At 45.6% G+C, this 20,224-nt stretch overlaps 1 protein-coding gene across 4 annotated transcripts in view; it reads left to right on the forward strand.

The window, feature by feature from the left end:
- The window catches only part of USP34 (ubiquitin specific peptidase 34), a 344,835-nt gene that overhangs the window by 217,099 nt on the left and 107,512 nt on the right, over positions 1-20,224 (forward strand). For 3 of the 4 annotated variants that reach the window (XM_074989455.1, XM_074989457.1, XM_074989458.1), the window contains 6 exons: positions 925-965; positions 9,050-9,174; positions 13,196-13,348; positions 14,157-14,261; positions 16,841-16,896; positions 16,989-17,109. In XM_074989455.1, the coding sequence (XP_074845556.1) occupies positions 925-965; positions 9,050-9,174; positions 13,196-13,348; positions 14,157-14,261; positions 16,841-16,896; positions 16,989-17,109 (601 nt within the window). The remainder of the gene's footprint in view (positions 1-924; positions 966-9,049; positions 9,175-13,195; positions 13,349-14,156; positions 14,262-16,840; positions 16,897-16,988; positions 17,110-20,224) is intronic. The other variant, XM_074989456.1, reaches the window with a different exon arrangement.

Below are 20,224 nucleotides of genomic sequence, written 5' to 3' on the forward strand. Positions count from 1 at the left end.
ACATGCCGGGGCCCTTCTGTCAACAGACAGGGCTTCCAGTTCACCAGGCAGACCTGTTTGCAAAGCTTCTGGTCAGCTATTCTGTTGAGATAGGACCGGTCATTCTGGCTGCTCTCCGTTGACAGAGCGGATTGCTCTTTCGATCTGCTTTTATGTGTAGATACGATCTCTAAACAGAAGTTTTGCCAGGAAATTCTTTCCAACAGTAACTTCTGTCGACAGAGGCCTTTCATATAGATGTGGCCTGTCTGTATACTTCGTCTTGTTGATTTAGTCAAGTGGTTCTCAAATTATTTCACATGATGGGCCACAGTGTGATACTTTTCATGAGCCATCTCATCTCCTAAAGCCATTTCCACACCTCTTTGTGTCAATTATAGGTCTTGATTACAGGACAATATGAAGGAAAAGGATTAAAATAAATTTGCCTGAATGTTTTTAGTGTTGCTGCTTCGGTGCTTTTCCTACCCTCATCTGCTATTTGGTGTTGATAATGTATGTATACACTTGTGTAGAAGCAACCTGAGGGCTATAATTTGAGAATTAGTGTTTTGTCTTATTTAGCTGTGCCTTCTATATTTGTTGCGTAATGTTGCATCAGCATACTTGCTATTGCTGGTGATATGAAGTAGAGCCAGAAAGAAAAGCTTTGATTCCAGTTTGATTTGGAAGCCTAGCAGTTAGAAATCCTTTCTTACTTATTAGCTCAAATGAATTTATGTTGAAGCTAAGTGACAGTAAACATGGAATCTTGTAATGTCATTATAGTCACAGTTTGGACTAAAACAATACTTTAAAAATTGTACTTTCTGAGAGGAAGAATGTATTTCAAGTAAAAATCAGAAAAATACACTTTTGGCTTTTACATTTCCAGATATGTTTTTGTTCTCTAGTAATATGTAATTTGATTTTCTTCCCGCACAGGGTGTTAAAGGCTCAATCTGATCACAGGTCAAGACATGAAGGTTAGTGCTGTAGAGAATAGTTATTTTTTATTTATTGATTATAATAAGAAAGATCTTACAACTAACAAAGACTATGGGTTTGAGTCATCCCAGCCAATTTAGTGGTTTGTTCCCTTTTGTCAGGAGAGATGCTGTGTCCCTAGGCAGGGATTCACATCCAGAGCAGAAGGCACAGATAGTGTTTGTACCACAAATTTCCCCTAGAGAGTCTTTTAGATAACTATAAAGCTTCAACCTGAGGCTCAGTCTCTAGAAGAGTCCTGCTTGAGAAGTCTGCTTTGGGGAGGCAAGTGAATTGTTGCTTCCAAATGGGTCCATATTAATATGGTAAAAGTGAGATGAATTTTTATGTGCATTTTGGCTGGCAACAGTGTTTGCCTCCCCTGCTGGTCCCTGCTCACCACCCAGAGAGTATTCATGTGAAAATTCTGAACAATATTTACACCAAGATGTGTTTAGAAGCCACTGTCAATTTAAAGCATGTACAGTAGACCCCTGAGATATACACACTCGAGTTGAGCATATCTTGGGTTAATGTGACTCTGAGTTGTGGGGGAAACTGACCAGTGCTACTGTGCTGGTTAGTTTCCTGACTCCTCTTAGGGGCAGCAGCTGACTTGGCTGCCTCCATTGACAGGAGAGGTGTCCACACTCCTGTCAGTGGTGGCAGCTAAGATGCTGCCATTGACAGGAGCAGCTGCTGCCCCTGATAGGAGTGCAGAAACTAATATTTCCCTCCTCTTGTGAGGGGCGGCAGCTGCTCCTGTCAGTGGCAGCAGCTGAGTGTCAAGTTTTCAGCTGCTACCCCTTACAGGAGCACAGAAACTGACCAGGGCGTCATGGTGGGCAATAATGGTCAGTTTTCTTGCTCTGCTACTGATGCCTTTATTGCCCTAGTCATTTTTCTGGCTCTGCAAGCTGAGGGGAGCCAGGATGCCTACTAATGCCATTATTGCGCTGGTCAGTTTCCTGGCTCTGCAAGCGGAGGGGAGCCAGGATGCCACCTGGTCCCCAGCACCTCTCCACTTGCTGGAGCCAGGAAGCTAACCAGGGCAGTAGCCCTGGTCAGTTTTCTGGCTCCCCAAAGTTGCATGAAATTTGATTTACGTGGGGGTTCTTCCTCGAGTGTCCCCGTGGGTGCTCCACGATAGGTGTCAGGCTCGCCCCGGTGCTGCAGATCGGATCTTTCCAGCAGTATCTGCCGGACCGTGCATGCGCTGGCACGCGCCACTCCCTTGCGCGCTCCCGGCCACGTGTGCGACCCGGTTCCCGCCAGTTCCTTCTTAACCGCCATCGGCTGCAGACGGAATCCTCTCAGGCTGCGGCCAGAGTCAGCGTATTTAGAGTTTTCAGAGTTTTTACAGTTTCTTTTCAGAGTTCTTTGTTTGTTTGTTTGTTTGTTTCTTTATTGCAAAAAAAAAAAATATATATATATATATATATATATATATATATATATATATATATATATATAAGTAGAAAGTCTTAGTAAACGAGAAGGAGGAGTGGAGGCAACCCGGGAACGTGAAGGCCAGTAGGCCTCCTGCCGCAGCAGGCTGGGGTCCGTGAGAGGGGAACAGGCACAGAGAAGGTGCTAAGTACCCTATTAACAGCTCAAAGACTCACCGCAATGTCCTCTTCAGGATTCAAGAAGTGTGAGTCGTGCCATGAAGCTATGCCGGCCTCTGATGGGCGCAGTCAATGTATTAGGTGCCTGGGGGAATCACACGTCACCCAGAAATACTCCTTTTGTGCAAAGCTCACGGCCAGAGCCAGAAAGGATAGAGAAATGCGGCTGAAAATGCTGCTGTTTGATAAGGCCCTCCAGCCAGACGTGCCAGAGAGGCCTCAACCGGAGGGACCCACAGGGCTCCATAAAAGGAAGGCGGTGTTCCTCACCCCCTTGGTGCAGAAACGGAGGAAGCTCTCTCCAGCCTCATCCCTGCCAGCAGCCACAGCGAGCGGGACGGGTGTACCACACAGCCCCCAGCTGCAGTCACAAACAAGCGGCAGCGCAGCAGCGCATGTGGCAGAGGCTGAGCCTCTGATTACTAAGCAGCCAGCCCGCACAGCGTTCAGAGCGGCGGCCAGGCAAGCGCCGGAACCAGCAGAACTGCCGCAAGCGGCACAGACCCCCACGGCGCCAACGGTGCAGGGCCAAGAGGCACGCAGCCTGCAGGCACCGAAGGAGACCACCCGCACGGCACCGCAGATAAGCATGCCGAGCGCGGCACTGACAGCGGGGCCGAGATCCCCAGCACGGGAAGGGGCGGAGCCAGCCCCGCAGAGGAGGGGAAAGGCAGCAGCGAAAACCCAGCACCACAGCCCTTCTCTGGACAGGGCTGCAGAGCTGCTCTCAACAAGTCCTCCCCTTATGCTGCGAACACCAACCAGGAGACATGGGTCTCCCCCAGCCTACCCAGAGCCGCCTCCTCTATTCCTCCAAACAGCGTCACCATGGCTCGGGCCACCCTCGCCCTTTGTGGGATTTGACCCTCTGGAGTACTATCACAAACCAGTTTCACCATTGTCTCAGTCATCCAGACAGTCTTGCTCCCCCAGACATCGGGGTATGCACCTCGAGAGTGGTCCAGGTCTCCATCTCAGGAACCGTGCCTGTGCTGCCACGGTCGTCCTTATCACGCCAGGCATAGACACCACAGGCATACACCCAGGGGCAGGTCCCCCTCGACCATCCAGTACCCCCCGCGGGCACTCACGGACGGGGACGGAAACACAGTTGTCTCGGGGGAGCTGATTTTGGAACCCGGAGATTTTCCCTCGCAAGCCTCCAGTGAGAGGGTGTACCACCGACAGCAGGACCCTGAGAGTTCAAGGGAGGTCTACCCTAGTGGTTCCTCTTTGTCCTCCCCTGACGAGGCTACGGCCCCTGGGGATGTTGCCCCCCCGGACGACCTCAAACAGTTTCAGGAGCTGTGGAAAAGGGTGGCTTTCATGCAAGGCATCCAAACAGCAGAGGTGCAGGAGAAGCACCACAAGCTCCTCAAAAACCTGAGGCCTCCGGCCTCGTCCAAAATCGCTATCCCGCTCAACGAAGCAATTGTGGAGTCTGCTACCACCATATGGCAGACCCCGGCTTCCGCTCCACCTATAAACAAGAGGACGGATAAGAAATACTTCGTCCCGGCGAAGGGCATGGAGTTCCTGTTTAGTCACCCACAACCAAATTCACTGGTGGTAGAATCGTCTCAGCAGAGATCGAAGACTTCCCAGTACAAAGCAGGGGGAACAGACAGAGATGCCAAGAAGCTAGAGCTATTCAGCAGAAAGGTATACTCCTCCTCCACCCTGCTGCTGAGAGTGGCAAATTATGCAGCACATCTAGCGAACCACAATTTCGACAATTACTCCAGGCTTACTTCTCTCATGGATTCGCTTCCAGAAGATAAGAAGCTGGTGCTGAAGGCCATCGTGCAAGAGGGCTATGCAGCTTCGAGGACAGGAGTCCAGATCGCCCTGGACACGGCAGCACGCTCAACGGCTATGGCAGTGGTCATGTGCAGGGAATCCTGGCTCCAGACATCGGGTATCCCGAGGGATCTGCAGGCAAAAATTGTTGATCTCGGTTTCGACACGCAGAAGTTGTTTGCAGAGTCAACTGCTTTGGTCCTTCATTCCAGTAAAGACTCAAGAGCTACACTCAGAATCCTGGGTATTTGTACCCTTCCATACAGAAAGAAAAAGTATTACCCTCAACAAAGGCGATACCCGTACCAACCTCAGCGTGCTCAGTACCAACGGGGCTACGACCAAGGGCTGCATCAACAGCAACAACAGTATAGAACTCCTAGGCGACGTTCCCAACAGGGCCGTGCATCCTCGGGGCAGGCCCAAAGGCAACAAGTTTGATGTACAGGTCGAGGGCTGCACTATTACTACCATCGCGCAATGTCATCCACAATTAATGTTCCATCATCGCCTCCGACCGTTCCACTCACAATGGCAAAAGATCACCACAGACAAGTGGGTACTGGAGATCATAGCCACGGGTTACGTGATCCCCTTTCAGTCGCTCCCACCGCCAAGACCTCCATCCAGGCCTCATCTCAGGGATGCCTCCCATGAGGCGAAACTCAGGCACGAGGTGGACCACCTTATGCTTATGGGGCGGTGGAAAGAGTGCCAGAGCGACTCCAGGGGAAAGGGTTTTATTCACGATACTTCCTCACAGAGAAAAAAACAGGAGGCTGGAGGCCCATCTTAGATCTTCGAGGCCTCAACCGGTACTTGCACAAACAACGCTTTCGGATGATCACAGTCGCCTCTATACTCACGGCACTGGACGATGGAGATTGGTTCGCAGCCCTCAACTTACAAGATGCGTATTTTCATATAACAATCCACCCAGCTCACAGACATTTTCTCCGGTTTATGGTCGGCAAACAACATTTCCAATACAAGGTTCTGCCGTTCAGCCTCTCCTCGGCCCCCAGAGTCTTTACCAAGACCCTGGCAGTGGTGTCAGCCTACCTGCACAGACAGCGGGTATTTATATGCCCATATCTGGACGACTGCCTACTGAAAGGGGCCTCGAAGGCAGAGGTACTACGCATGATATGCGTAACAGCAAACACGTTTTCTTCTCTGGGCCTGATCATCAACCTTGCGAAGTCAAAGACCGACCCCACACAGGACACAGAGTTCATAGGGGCATGCATAAATTCTATCACAGCAAGGGTTTATCTACCCGACGCTCGCTTTCGCGCCATCGGTTCCGTGGTACAAGTCATTACATACAGCCCTACGGTGCCGGTTTTAATGTGCTTGCAGCTGCTAGGCCACATGGCAGCGGCAGCGTTTGTGGTACAGAATGCCAGATTGCATATGCGCAACCTGCAACATTGGCTGGCGAGTGTCTGCAAGCCGGCATCCCACACCGTCCGCAGGGTGGTGTTGCCCACGACAGAGGTGCGCAGATCCCTGCAATGGTGGGTAAACCCCAAGAACATGCTAACAGGGGTACCCTTTCACCAACCACAAATCTCTATTTTTCTCACCACCGACGCCTCTCACATAGGGTGGGGAGCACACATTGGCGAAAAGGTGATGCAAGGACTGTGGTCCCCTACGGAACAGTCACTGCATATAAATATACTGGAGCTCAGAGCAGTGTTCAACACCTGCAAACACTTTCGAGACCACATACAAGGCAAGGTAGTCGGGATCAATACAGACAATACCTCCACCATGTTTTATATAAATTGACAAGGCGGAGCTCGATCCCGTGCCTTATGTGCGGAAGCAGTCCGGCTGTGGAACTGGTGCATCACCAACAATATAACGTTGAAAGCCTCGTACTTATCAGGCGCTCACAACGTGAAGGCAGACCAGCTGAGCAGGCACTTTGCACTCACACACGAGTGGCAGATCCGCTCTGATCTGCTACGACCGATCTTTCATGCATGGGGATTTCCCTAGATAGACCTGTTTGCCACTCAGCACAACAAGAAGTGCCCCCAATACTGCTCCAGGGCAGGACTGGGGCGGGGGTCCTTGGGGGATGCGTTCACGATTTCGTGGAAAGGCCCCCTGCTTTACGCGTTTCCCCCCACAGTCCTCATCCACAAGGTCCTGCAGAAAGCCAGGAGGGAGAGAGCCCGCATGATCCTAGTGGTCCCCACATGGGATCGACAGCAATGGTTCCCCTTGCTTCTGCGCATGTCGGCTCCTCCACCGCTTCCCCTTCCGGTAGCGCCGGACCTGCTCACACAGGCCCAGGGGTCCATAGTGCACCCACCCCCCCAAGGCCTGCGCCTACAAGCATGGTTAATCCATGGCTCAGCTCCCTAGAAAGTAGATGTACGGAGGGAGTACAACAAGTCCTGGAAAGTAGCCGAAGGATCTCCACCAGGAAGACCTACAAGCAGAAATGGACTTGATTCACTGCATGGTGTTCCACCAAGCAGTTAGCTCCCCTTGAGGTGCCTATACCTGTAATACTAGAATACTTACTGGACCTCAAGAGAGGCGGGCTCTCCCTCTCCTCGTTGAAGGTCCATCTCGCCGCTATATCGGCTTTTCAGCATGAAGAGGAAGGGCCCACGGTGTTTGCCCATCCTATTGTTACCAGGTTCCCGAAGGGGCTGGTAAACCTGTACCCACCTCGGAAACCGCTTCCACCATCGTGGAGCTTGGACCTGGTGCTCAGCACGCTAATGGGACCACAGTTTGAACCCTTAGCCACAGTTTCCCTCTGTCTCCTTACGATAAAGACAACCTTCCTTCTTGCAATCACGTCAGCTTGCAGGGTGAGTGAGCTCGCAGCAGTTATGGCAACACCGCCCTGCACGGTATTCTCAAAGGAGGCGGTAACCTTACGGCTGCACCCAGCCTTTGTTCCGAAAGTTTCTTCAGAGTTCCATCTTAACGAACCTATAGTTTTACCCTCGTTTTACCCGAAGCCTCATAGCTCCAGCAAGGAGGCACGCCTGCACCTCCTGGACGTGAGGAGGGCATTGGCCTTCTACATAGACAGGACTAAGTCCTTCCGGAAAACGGACAGACTCCTAGTCTCTCTCACTTCCAGGTCAAAAGGAGAGGGTCTCTCTTCACAGAGAATCTCGAAGCACATTGTGTCCTGCATAACGATGTGCTATGAACTTCGAAAAACTCCTTTACTGGCCCCGCCTAGGGCTCACTCCACCAGGGTGGTGGCGGCATCAACAGCCTTTTTCAAGGGCATCGCGCTAAAAGACATCTGCAGAGCGGCGACCTGGTCATCCTATGACACCTTCGCCAGCATTATGCCCTGCCTTGGGTATTCCAAGAGGATACCCGTCTGTTGACAGCAGTCCTCTGGGGGGCAAGCTGCACATAACCCGATTACCCACCTCCTTTCTTGGGTTACTGCTGGGTAGTCACCTATCGTGGAGCACCCACGGGGACACTCGAGGAAGAAAGAGAAGTTACTCACCATAGTAACGATGGTTCTTCGAGATGTGTCCCCATGGGTGCTCCATCACCCGCCCATCCTCCCCACTTCGGATCTCTGTTTGGTGTTTTTCAGGAGCATCCGAGGCGGTTGGTCAAGGAACTGGCGGGGAGCGGATCGCGCCCGTGGCCGGGAGCTCGCAAGGGAGCGGTGCGCGCCAGCGCATGCGCGGTCCGGCAGAAACTGCTGGAAAGATCCAATCTGCGGCACCGGGGCGAACCCGACAGCTATCGTGGAGCACCCACAGGGACACATCTCGAAGAACCATTGTTACTACGGTGAGTAACTTCTCTTTGCATGTCTAAGTCATGGGTCTACTGTATATTCACAAATACACACTGATGTCTGCCATTAGCTTTAGGTCTTGTTCTGGACTCTTCTTCAGTATTCTGTCACCAAGGGCCTGAGAGTGGTGTGTCTGCAGATTTTGGAACCAGGATATGGATATCCTTTGCTTATCACTTGCCAGAAATTGGGCCTTAGGTGGTGAGAAGAAAGGAGCAAGGAGAGCTGACCTGGTTCAGGGAGTGCCATAATTTAGGATATGTCTACGTTATGCGGAAGATCGACCTGGTGAAGTTTGATCTTCCAAGGGTTGATTCTGTGCCTGGGATGTGCACAATCAAACTCTTTGGAGTCAGCAGTTGACTCCTATACTCCTGAATATCACAAGGAGTAAGGGAGATTGACAGGACAGTTTCTCCCATTGCCCTCCCTCTGTGAGTTCAGCCAGGTAAATTGATTGCAGATAAATCGGTTCTAGCTACGCAATTGCCATAGCTAGAATAACATATCTATAAATAGCATTAATGTCTGGTGTAGACCTGGCCGTAGTGCTGATGTAGTTTATCAGTAAATTACCAGTAGGGGAGAAACAGAGAAGGAATTATACTTCAAAGTGATGTCTTAATATAGTGTAATTAAGAAAGAGAGAACTGACCTTTAGTAACCAAATGGATATATTACTTGAGCTTTGGTGGCGTCCTGAGTGCCAGAATGAAGTCATCTGTCCCTTATTGTCACAATTGAAACAACATATTGTATGCTCTTGTCCTTTTTGACTTTTGAATCCCCAAAGCTTTTTAACATAGGAATTACATGGTGATTTTTATTCCTTTTCTTATTCTTTTAGTTACTCATTATTCAATGTGGCTCTTGGTGAGTTGGGCCCACTGTTATTCTTTGGTGAAATCCAGCCTGGCAGATAGTGATCATTTACACGACTGGCTAAAGAAACTTACCCTTCTTATTCCAGAGGTAAGATAATGAAGAGATCATTGCCTCCTAGTTAACAACTGTTATGGATCAAATCCAGCCTTGGTGTTATCTGTTGCTACTGTCAGAATGCAGAGGAGTATTGCCTACTGATGCCATTACTTAGTGACTGTTTCACTTTTCTTTACTTAGTTAAAATATATTAAGTGCCTGTAGCAAGCTTAGTTAGTTTTCATTATACACTCTTGCTCTTCAAGGTGTTGCACATGTCCATTTCAGGGTTGGGGTGAGTGCATCCTAAGCAGAGCTGCAGAATAGTTTTCCCTTGAGTAGTATCCATTAGGATAGTTCCAGCACACTGGTGTCTGATATTCAGAGCATTGGTATACAGGACCCACCACCGAATGTTCCTTCTAATGTTTTCCATCCATGCACCGAATAAATGTTTTATGTGCACTGAGCCACATGAATGTGCGCCACCAGTAGAAACAAAAACTAGCTGTGAGCATTGTGCTGATCATTTGTGCAACATTTGAATCTCTCATGAGTGGCTACACAAGGGCCCAGTTTACAGGGAACACTGCTGCTGACCCTGCTTCCCTTTAGTTCTTTCTTATTGCTAGTGATGATTGCCAGAACACCTCATTGCTTAGGCAGTCCTTCTTTTAGTGTATTTTTTCTGACAACTTTATTGTAGTTTTAGTGTAATTTTCTAGTGGTTTTAGTTGTTACTTTGCTGTTTTTGGGTAGTTTGGACAACTCTCCCTTTAGATGCCAGGATTGTCCATTGTCCTGGTGCCAAAGCATGCTTGAGTCCTGGGAGCTGAATGAGTCTGCCTTAGGCAATAAGTTTTGCTATTGCCTTTGTGCAGTAAGTTTACCTTTGAATGATCAACAGCTGAGCTGCCTTGAGTACTTAGGGGAAGCTCATAGGATAAACTGCTGCTAAATTTGCAGGGCGTTCAAGATCCTGGATTCAGGAGGACCAGCCTGCTCAGTTGAAGGGTCTCCTGCTTGAGGTAGCCCTAAAGCAATTCTCAGAGCCACACTTAGCATACAGCATCTCAGTCTTGGTTCAGAACACTCCTCTCTGAGCTGGAGACACTTGCCACTGATCATCTTCCCCAGTGCCCAAGAAAAAACTGCAGGCATAAAGACAAAAGCTGGTCTCCTGTATTAAAGGACAAAGGAGACAAGGAGAGAGCGAAACCTGTGCTGGGACAGTCTTCATCCCCAGTGCTGCTTGGTCAAGTATCTGCAGCCCCAGTACTGCAGAGACCAGTAACACCTACACAATGTCCAGAGTCATCCTGTCCATAGCATGAGCTGGGGTGGCTGCCCCAGACCCTATGCTCTTGGGGGTTCCTTAGCAGCCATCCCAACTGTCCAATGGATGGGAGGGATGAGGGATTACTTGGGGCTGGGGGCTGAGTGCAGCAGAGGAAGCAGGGGTTACCTCCCCTCACCTCTGGCGCCCATCACATGGGTGGTAGGCACAGGAAGCTAATCTGCCCTGCTCTGTCACACTACCCTCCTGTGCCTCGCTCTTCTCCCGCCTCCCCTCCACCAGGATGGCCCTGACAATGTCAGCACACCAGCCAGTTTGTGGTGACATTATCTCCTGAAGCCTTTGTTGTGGCAAGGTACGTTCCAACATTGCTGATACTGGATTCCTTGGAGTGTCAGGACTCAGGACCGGTGATGCCTGCAAGTGGCAGGAAATCATTTTCAGCACCTCACTCAGTACTGTGACACTTGTCCAAGAAGAAATCCATGTTGGCCACTACAAGATCTCCTCAGTAATCCTCTCCAGCACTGAGTGAAACAGTGTCACCCTGGTCTCTGGAGAGCAGCTCACCATGCTCATCAGACTCAAAAATGGCATCGTATTCTCCCTGCCAAAATACGCAACCTTGTTGCTTCATGGGCCTTTCTTTTCTGTTTATGACACTGTCTTCGTTGGTAGCCAGGGCATCTGGCCATTGGATTCATGGGGTTCAGTTATCACTCAGTGGCCGTGTCTACACTAGTCAAAAACTTCGAAATGGCCATGCAAATGGCGATTTCGAAGTTTATTAATGAAGTGCTGAAATACATATTCAGCGCCTCATTAGCATGCGGGCAGCCGCGGCACTTCGAAATTGGCGCAGCTCGTCCAGACGGGGCTCCTTTTCGAAAGGACCCCAGCTACTTCAAAGTCCCCTTATTCCTATGAGCAGATGGGAATAAGGGGACTTCGAAGTAGCCGAGGTCCTTTCGAAAAGGAGCCCCGTCTGGACGAGCCGCGCCAATTTCGAAGTGCCGTGGCCGCCCGCATGCTAGTGTAGCACTGAATATGTATTTCAGCGCTTCATTAGTAAACTTTGAAATGGCCATTTCGAAGTTTTTGGCTAGTGTAGACGTAGCCAGTGACTCTTTTGGAAACTGTACTTGGTTATCACGGAAGATCTAAACTTTGTTCTGTTAAAATTCATGGGATCCCTGTTTAAATCACTGGCAATACCTTTGCTGTTGCACCTCCTCCTGGTGGCCATCACTTAGGATGAGTGGGTTTCAATGTTCAAGCTCTCACATGCGAATTTGGAAGAGCAGCATTTCCACTCATTGGATGTATGGATGACTCCTAATCTTTTACGTTCAAAGGACCAAACCATTCCTCAGATCCCCACAGCCATCATAATGGAAGCAGAGGCAATAAAAGGTCTCCCTATTTCTGCACAGAAAATCTCACTGTGAATTACTTCGTGCATCAGGGCATGCTACAAGCTTATAAGCTCCTTGTCATCAGCTAGTTTTATGGCTGACTCTGCAAGGTCTCAAGCAAATGTGTTCAAAGCGTTTCTGCATTATGCATATTTATACTCATAACCCATTTTCCATAAAGTATTGGGAGAGGAGATCAATGTTGACACTGCCAGAAAGATTACTTGACTGCAAATGGGATTGTGGGATTACTTTTGGAAGGAGCAGTGGGTGTAGTCATAACTGTACTTTGTCCTTGAGACAACTCTAAACGGAGGCTCCAGAGTGAGAGCTTGATCACTGAAACCCACTCCTCCAAAGTGATGGCCACCAGGAAGAGATGCAACATCAAAGGTTGTTGCCAGTGATTTAAACAGGGGTTCCATGAGGTTTAACAGAACAAGGTTTAGCTCCACCAAGATGACCAAGTACATTTTCCAGAAGAGTCACTGCATGGTAACTGAAACCCACGGATCCAATGGCCAGAAGCCCTGGCTACCAATGAAGATGTCTGCATTGCTCTGCAGAGCAGCTGGTAGAGGGGGAAACAGTAACCTCAACTGTGTGCCTTAGCTGAGGGTGTCCAGAGAATTTGGCCCATCAGGACAGGATGATGGGAAGTCCGAAGACAGCTGTCAGTGGCATCATGAACATGCCAAGGGGGCATCTGTGATGACACACCATTACACAGTGTTCTACATTAAACCACATGCAAATTTGGAAGAGTAGCATTTTCACTCATTGGATGTATGGATGACTCTAATCTTTTACATGCAAAGAACCAAACTTTAGACTTGATATTAGTATTTATCATTGAAGACAAGTGTCTGTGTTTAATTTGCAAATAGTTTGTTGGGGTAGTAAAGAGATGATCAGTTGAAAACTGCATGTTGAGCACACATTGTAGAAATTTTTCTCATTCATATCGGAAGTCACTTAAAAATAAAACCTTTGTGTATGTGAACCAATGAAGTGCTTATTATTCCCCATACTCACATAGATTATTATGGTTATAATTTGCCCAAACCAGATGGCACTGAAGTAAAGAATATGCATGCTTTATAAGCTGAATGCCTCAGAACCTTCATTTTCTTTAAAAAAACAAACAAAAACAAAGGAAGAAAACTAGATTGAGATTAAAAGCTATTTTAAAACATCAGAAAATGCACAAGTATAAGCTTCATCAACAATTTTAATTTCCCTCACTTGGCACAGGTGTACTTTTTTCAGTTTAAATACATTAGGCAAAAGTGAAAAAGGAAATAGCATATGGAGTCTGACTTTAATAATTTGATTTTATTTGATTTTTTTTTTCTTGAAGACTGCTGTTCGCCATGAGTCCTGTAATGGTCTGTACAAATTATCTCTCTGTGGTTTGGATGGGGGAGACTCAATTAATCGATCATTTCTGTTACTGGCTGCATCAACATTATTAAAATTTCTTCCTGATGCTCAAGCATTGAAACCTATCCGGGTAAGGATTTAACTATTAACTCCACCTTTATGTTAAAGATGAGTTGCAATTGCCTTCTGCCCTTTTCATTTAAACAGAAATCATTTAAACAGAAATCACAACAGTGCTACAGCCGTTAATAGATTTATCATCTTGCTTGATCACAGTTTAAGAAGTTTTTTTTTTGTCTGGGCCAGGAAGCCGTGGGAGAGTGCTAAAGGCAAGGTATATAAGCCCTAAACTAATTAAGGCATGGTTCCCTATATACTAGGTAAACCACAAGCTAATTGAAGCATTTACAGCTAATGTGATATAGCATTTTTTGCCCTGATGTGATATAACAGGCTAAGTAAGGTACACATAAGCCAACTGAAGCACCTTTAGCCAGTTAACCCTGTCAGGAGCTTAGTAAAGCCCCACTGCTTCTGGCAGACATGCAGGAGTAGTATGTAAGGAGAGAGGACTGGAGTTTGGAGGTGTGTTGTTGAGATCTGAGACTGGAGTATTGGAGGCAAGGAGATCCCTTCCCGACAGAGCAGGGCGACTTCCTTCCCCAGCATCAAGGATCAAGGGTAACCCTACCCACAGTGGGGGAGGGGTTAAGTAAGAAACCTGTAGAGCTTGCAGGGGGCAGGGGTTCAACCCTTTCTCTGAGTCTCTTCCCTCACATCTTCCTGGCTCACTAGGTAGGGACCTTGGTGCCCCAGGAACAGAAGCAAGGGGTGATATCCTAACCCCTGTCAAGGAAAGCGCTGGACCCACTGTACCAACATTGGCCATTTTTGCCACACAGGTGTGTTTGTGAATAAAAAGGCATTTCTTTACACAGATAGAAGATTATGAAGAGGAACCAGTGTTACATTCTGGTTGTAAGGAATATTTTTGGTTACTGTGCAAACTGATTGATAATATACATGTAAAAGATGCCAGTCAGGTAGGTACAGTTATTTTACATTCATTTAAATACGTATTGTTTTATTTTTCCGTCGTGAAACTGATTGAGTAGTTGAAGCTCAGCACAAGTCACTGTAATTCCAAATACAGTAATAGAGTATTATCTGGTAACTTGTATTTCATGGAATATTTTGGTCCTGAATTTGAAAATTTTGCTATTTTAAATACATGCATAAAATTACAGCCAATGGTATAGGTATACCTTCATTTATTGAGTAGTATTGTAGAGAAGTTACAATATATTTCCATCAAATAACTTTTTCTAATGTTTCTTACATAAATAAAAAGACAACCCCAAATACCCTAATGAATGCTGTCATTTGACAGCAGAGCTACATGTAGAGATCTTTTAGGAGAATTTGAATATTTGTATTGATTTGCCTCTTATTTAATAGAAATATTTATTTTTCTACTTTCTATATGTTAAGCACTTTGGTCATCAGTTATTTTGTATGTTTCTAAATAACTGAAAAATCTGCTGTAGCTATGCAATGCATAATGTTTCTGTTATAAAATATTAGAATGTATTTTTCCTATTAAATTTGTACTTTTTAATGTTACTACTGTTGCTTGAGATGGTGTGGTAGTGGAGCAGGGAACCAGTAGTTGGGCCGATTGCGTTCTGTTCCTAGTTTTGATGGACTCTGTGTAATACCGAGCAAATTGGTTTCCATCATTTTCCATGATTGTAAAATACAAAGTATAATACTACTTGTACCCACCTTTGTAAAGCACTTTCAGACATGTAGATTAAAGGTATTATGTAAGTGCAAAGTACTGTTGTATTGGAATATTTATCACTTAAAGAGACAGTGCTGCACTTAACAGGCTCAGACACCAGAGTTACGTTTGTCTTGTGAGTGAACACCAAGTTGTAAAACTGTGAAATGAGCAGAAGGGAAAGAGGTAGGGAAAGAAAGGGAGGGGACATTTATCATCTGGTAAGCTTTGTAGAGCTATACCTACCCAGAGGTTTCCTGGTTGCTAAATAAATTGCACCAATGTCTATGCCCTTTAGATAATGTGTATTAATAAGGGTGTTGATTACAACAGTGCCTAAGGACCAATCAAGAATGAAGCTTCATTTTTTGGCAGTTTTATAAACACAGCATAGTAGACTATCGCTGCCCTTATGTCCCTGTAGCCTAAATGGACCGGAAAGGCACAGGAATGTAATAGAACACAGAAGCAGAGTGAACAAAGTAATTGTAGAAAATGTTAAGTAAGTTCCATAATTTATTATTATTTTGGGTGAGTTAGGAGGGGGAAAGCTAAATAGAAGGAAAAATGAAGGGAGAGGTGACTTTGACAGAAAGGAGTAAGGGTGACTCATAAGAGCAGAAGACGATAAGTGTACATGTGGAATCAACCTAATGTGAAGTGACTGAGGAAAGTGGAGAGTTGGAGCAAACAGCCAATTGGCTAAGGGCAGAGAAAGTCCATCCAAAACTGTAGAAATTTCTATTGAGGATGGGTCTGAATGAGCCAGTATTTTAACAGAGAGACTTTATAAATGGATCTCCGAGTGCATTATTGCCTCCTGTGGTTTTGCTGATGCTCAGCCTCCCCTACTAGTACTTACACATGCAAATATGAAGTCAAGGACTTTAACAGGATTCATAAAAGAGCTAGATAATTTCATGGAGGTTAGGGTCCATCAGTAGTTATTAGACAGGATGGGTGGGAATGGTGTCCCAAGCCTTTGTTGTCAGAAGCTATGAATGGGTGACAGGAGATATCACTTGATGATCACCAGTTCTGTTCATTCCCTCTGGGACATCTGGCATTGGCCACTGCTGGAAGACAGTATACTGGGTTAGATGAACGTTTTGTCTGACCCAGTATGGTGGCTCTTAATTTCATACTCCACTAGATTACAGTCTGTGCAACTCAAGGATGCTACAGTTGCTGAAATCTGCAAAGTTGCAACATGGTTGCAACGTTTTTCCAGTCATTATGCTTCTGTTCATGCTGTTAGGTTGTATGCTGCAGTAGGCATCACAATTCCTTCTTAAGTGCTGGCCTCTGTTCTGAACCTCCCATTTCCTTGGTGGAGTTAGTACTGTGGAGCGTTCTCAGAGACACTACCCTAAGAAGGAGAGATTACTCACCTTGTGCAATAAGTGGAGTTCCTGAAATGTGTATTCATGTGCGTGCTATAATACATGCCCTCCTTCCTCTCTACTTTGGAGTTTCCTCTGTGGGACTTTAGAGTCGAGAAGGAACTGAGAAGAGTTCATCCGCACAGCACTGTACAGCCTTGGTATGGGGCACAAGGATGCATACAGCAAATGCAGGGCATTGAACAGGCATGGCTACCAAAAATCTCCAGTCAAAAGCACAAGAGGTATGCTTACCTAAAGTGGAGCACCCAGAGGGACATGCATCTCAAATAACTGAAGTTACTAAGCAAGGTGAGAAACCTCTCCTCATGTGAAAATCCAGTCCAATCCATATGTGTACATATTTGAAAACTAGGCTTATTTTTGTGACTCAACCATGAGCATATAACATTTGTGATTATTTTTTGTTTGTGTTCCATTTTCATTTTTAATTCAGACAACATTGCTTGATTTAGATGCCCTGGCAAGACACCTTGCAGACTGTATTCGAAGGTAAGATGTGGTGGTGATAGTTTTATTTTAAAGTTTGTATTTCATGTATTGCTAATGGGATGTATTGATTCTATTTATTTATTTATGTATAGTAGAGAAATCCTTGACCATCAAGATGGTAACATAGAAGATGATGGTCTTACAGGACTCCTGAGGCTTGCAACAAGTGTTATTAAGCACAAACCACCTTTTAAATTTTCCCGGGAAGGACAGGTAAGATTTAAAGTTCTTGGAAAATGTCAAATAGCTAATGTTACCTCTAGGTGCTGTAAACTGCTTCATTCTAAGTTTTGTTTTACTCTTGAATGTAAGAGCTATATAAATACTAAACCTTTGTCTTACTATGATTGGTAAGATTATTTTATTTTAAAAAACCTGGAACACAGCAATGCAATATGTATTTTCTCACACATGCTCCTCTTTCTAGCAATATTTGACCTCGGGACAAAATTCTTGTCTCTTTGAGATCATTTCTCTCTCTCTCTCTCCCAGCATTTTCAGGGCTGCTCAGCTTTTTCCAAGTTCTTACAAATCACTGGTACCTGTTTTGCCTTGGCCAAATTTTGGGGCATCCCATGCACCCGTAGAAAATCTTAAAGGAGGTTTAAAACTGAAGGTCAGCTGCATGCATTGACTGGAGCAGGCTCCTCTTACAAGAATGCTGTGCCATTCTTTCCATCTGTACATGTTATAACAATCCCCTGATGAGGTGGGATTATGACCAAGCCAGGTGTAACACCAAGAAATCTTTGCTCTGCACAGCTGCAGTGAACTCTTACATGGGCTGATGAAGCTGTTTAGTCTTGTATTTGTGATCCATCCGTGTGAGCCTAGCCAGGTTCCATAGCAGCTTGGCTTTTTGGGACTGAGAATTCCATTTCTTTGAGGGGAAAAAAAGGGGAGCGGGGCGCAGAGCTCTTACACACAACTTTGTCTCAGCTCTCCAGAGCTTTGTTCTGGCTATGGGAGTGATTTATAGAAGCACATATGAAACATGAGACCTGCAAAATGAGGGGTCTTTCCTTTGACTTCACAAGGCTTTGGGTCAAGTCCATTGTGAGGTTTCAGCCAATATCTTGGACCCATATATGAGATTACATTTGATCCAGTTTGGCAAAGGGCTGTATTCCTTTCCTAGCTTTTTGCATGCTTTCTACACTTGTTGCTTGTATAAGAGTTTTTGGACAAGTTCTCCTACTGATACCAAAACAGAAAGATTTAACTCCAGGAAATTAGTTATGCCAGTTCTTCTGAAATTCTTACTAAAATGCATTTTTGAAGTATGAAAAGGTCTTGAACGTCATTAGTTAAGTACATTGACCTATAGAAGATCTTACTCAATGTACTTTTCAGAGGTCAGTATGTGGCTCTGACTAGCAGTTTTCATCATTGTCAAGACTTCTTTCTAATATTAGTGTTGTAGCAGGTGCCATAGTCAGTGGACTTACTAGAATAACGCCCTAACCAAAGCCTTCCATATCTGCGGGGGGAGGTTGTTGCTGTTACTATAGTCTTTAGACTGTAATACTGGATTTATAACATCTGCGTGAGTGTCCTATGCTTTATCATCAAGTTAGAAGAGAACTCAGTCCCTCATAAGCCCTTAGAAGTTCTCTTTTGTAAGATTCCCATATTTAGGTCTGGTCTACACCTAAAATTTAGGTTAATCTAGCTATGTCACTCAGGGATGCAAAATATTTCCCACCATGAGAAGTGTAGATGGGTCAACCTCATCCCAGGTATAGATGTGGCGAGGTGGATTAGAAGGATTTTTTTCATGAATTATCAGCACGGACAGAAAACTTCTTCCATTGATGTAGGAAGCATCTTCTCAAAGTGATTCTCTGCCTATTTATTACTCTGTTACATGAGCTGCATCCACGCAATATATATATTACATGTGTGGCCCTGAGAATGTCACATGGTCTGCAGCTGTGTATGATTGGGTTGAGCTAATGTGTTGATTTTTGGGGGTGGAGTTGCAGCTATGAGGTACCTGAACTACAGCAGGTGACACTAGGCACATATATCACTATTTTTGCCATAGCCCACCTTGCCATAGAGTGCATCAACAGAAAGGAGTAGTTTTTATATAGTTATGCAACAGAGATGGTTCACTGGGGGTATCACTGTGGTTCACTGATATCAGAGTAGGCTAGTAAGATGCTCACATCTTCAAGAATGCGTGACTGTTCAAGAAGCTCTGAGTACTGAAAGTATTTCCTCCCCCTTGAGGGTTTACTCCTGGTTATGTTGAAATGCTCATAGTAGTACCGGAGAGGCCAGCCTATCCATTGGTCCATGGGTCTCATGAAGCTGTAGACTGGCAACCCTGACATCTCAAAGGAGAGATTTAACTATTGGCCCAACAAGTTGGAATGATAGTTGATGGTGCTTTCAGTAGATGGAGGGGATGATGTCAGTGTTTACTCACCAAGTCAGATTTCAGGAAAAAGTATATCCCAATAATTATAGCTGCATGCTGTGGTCTGTTTAATATCTGTGAGACAAAGGGAAAAAGTTGCCTCCAGGATGAAGTAGGGTCTGCTGACTTGAACAACCACACAAAAGGGCCATTAGAAGAGCTCAGCACAGAGCTATGCAGCTGAGTAAGGCCTCAAGAGAGCACTGTAATGGTCGGCCACAGTTATAAACTATTCTGGAAATTGCTCTACCTGGCCCTGACATTTTTGAGTGTATTAGGAATTGTGAAATGCTTGTACGTATATGAAGACCAGACTATCCATTTTATGGTATTTACTGTATTTGTGGTTTTCACTGAAGCAATAAATTCTGTGATGCTGTTTTGGTTCCAGGTTTTATCAGTAGTTGGTAGGTGTTCTGTAGTTAATATTTTGAAGTAATAAAAATAAATTTATTTCCAAAAGTTTAAAAAAAAAGGATCATGCACAATAGAAGTACAGAAATACCCATACAGTGCTAACTTACAGAGCTTAACAGAACAGAGCTTTAAAATTGGAATAGTGGAAAACATTTGTGTCCATTTCAGTTCATTTCAGTTAAACATATATCAGCTGTTAGAGAGAGAGTGGATGAGGTAATAGCTTTTATTAGACGAAATTTTGCTAGTCAGAGACAAGTTTCTGAGCATACAGAGTTCCCTTCCCTTTTACCCATCAGAGTTTTCAGTGAGAGATGCTTACTGACACTTCAGCTTTGGAGCATTTCTGCATAGCACTATTCAGCTCCAACCATGGTCATGATGGGCTGCCTGGGTGAAGAATGGGGGAAATGAGAGAACTGTTCAGTGTTTAAAAGAAAAAAGATTGGCCCATGTTTCCATGGATCTGTACAGGTCCATATTAGT

This window comes from Carettochelys insculpta, chromosome 3 (genome assembly GCF_033958435.1).
Source record: "Carettochelys insculpta isolate YL-2023 chromosome 3, ASM3395843v1, whole genome shotgun sequence".
Taxonomy (NCBI): Eukaryota; Metazoa; Chordata; order Testudines; family Carettochelyidae; genus Carettochelys; species Carettochelys insculpta.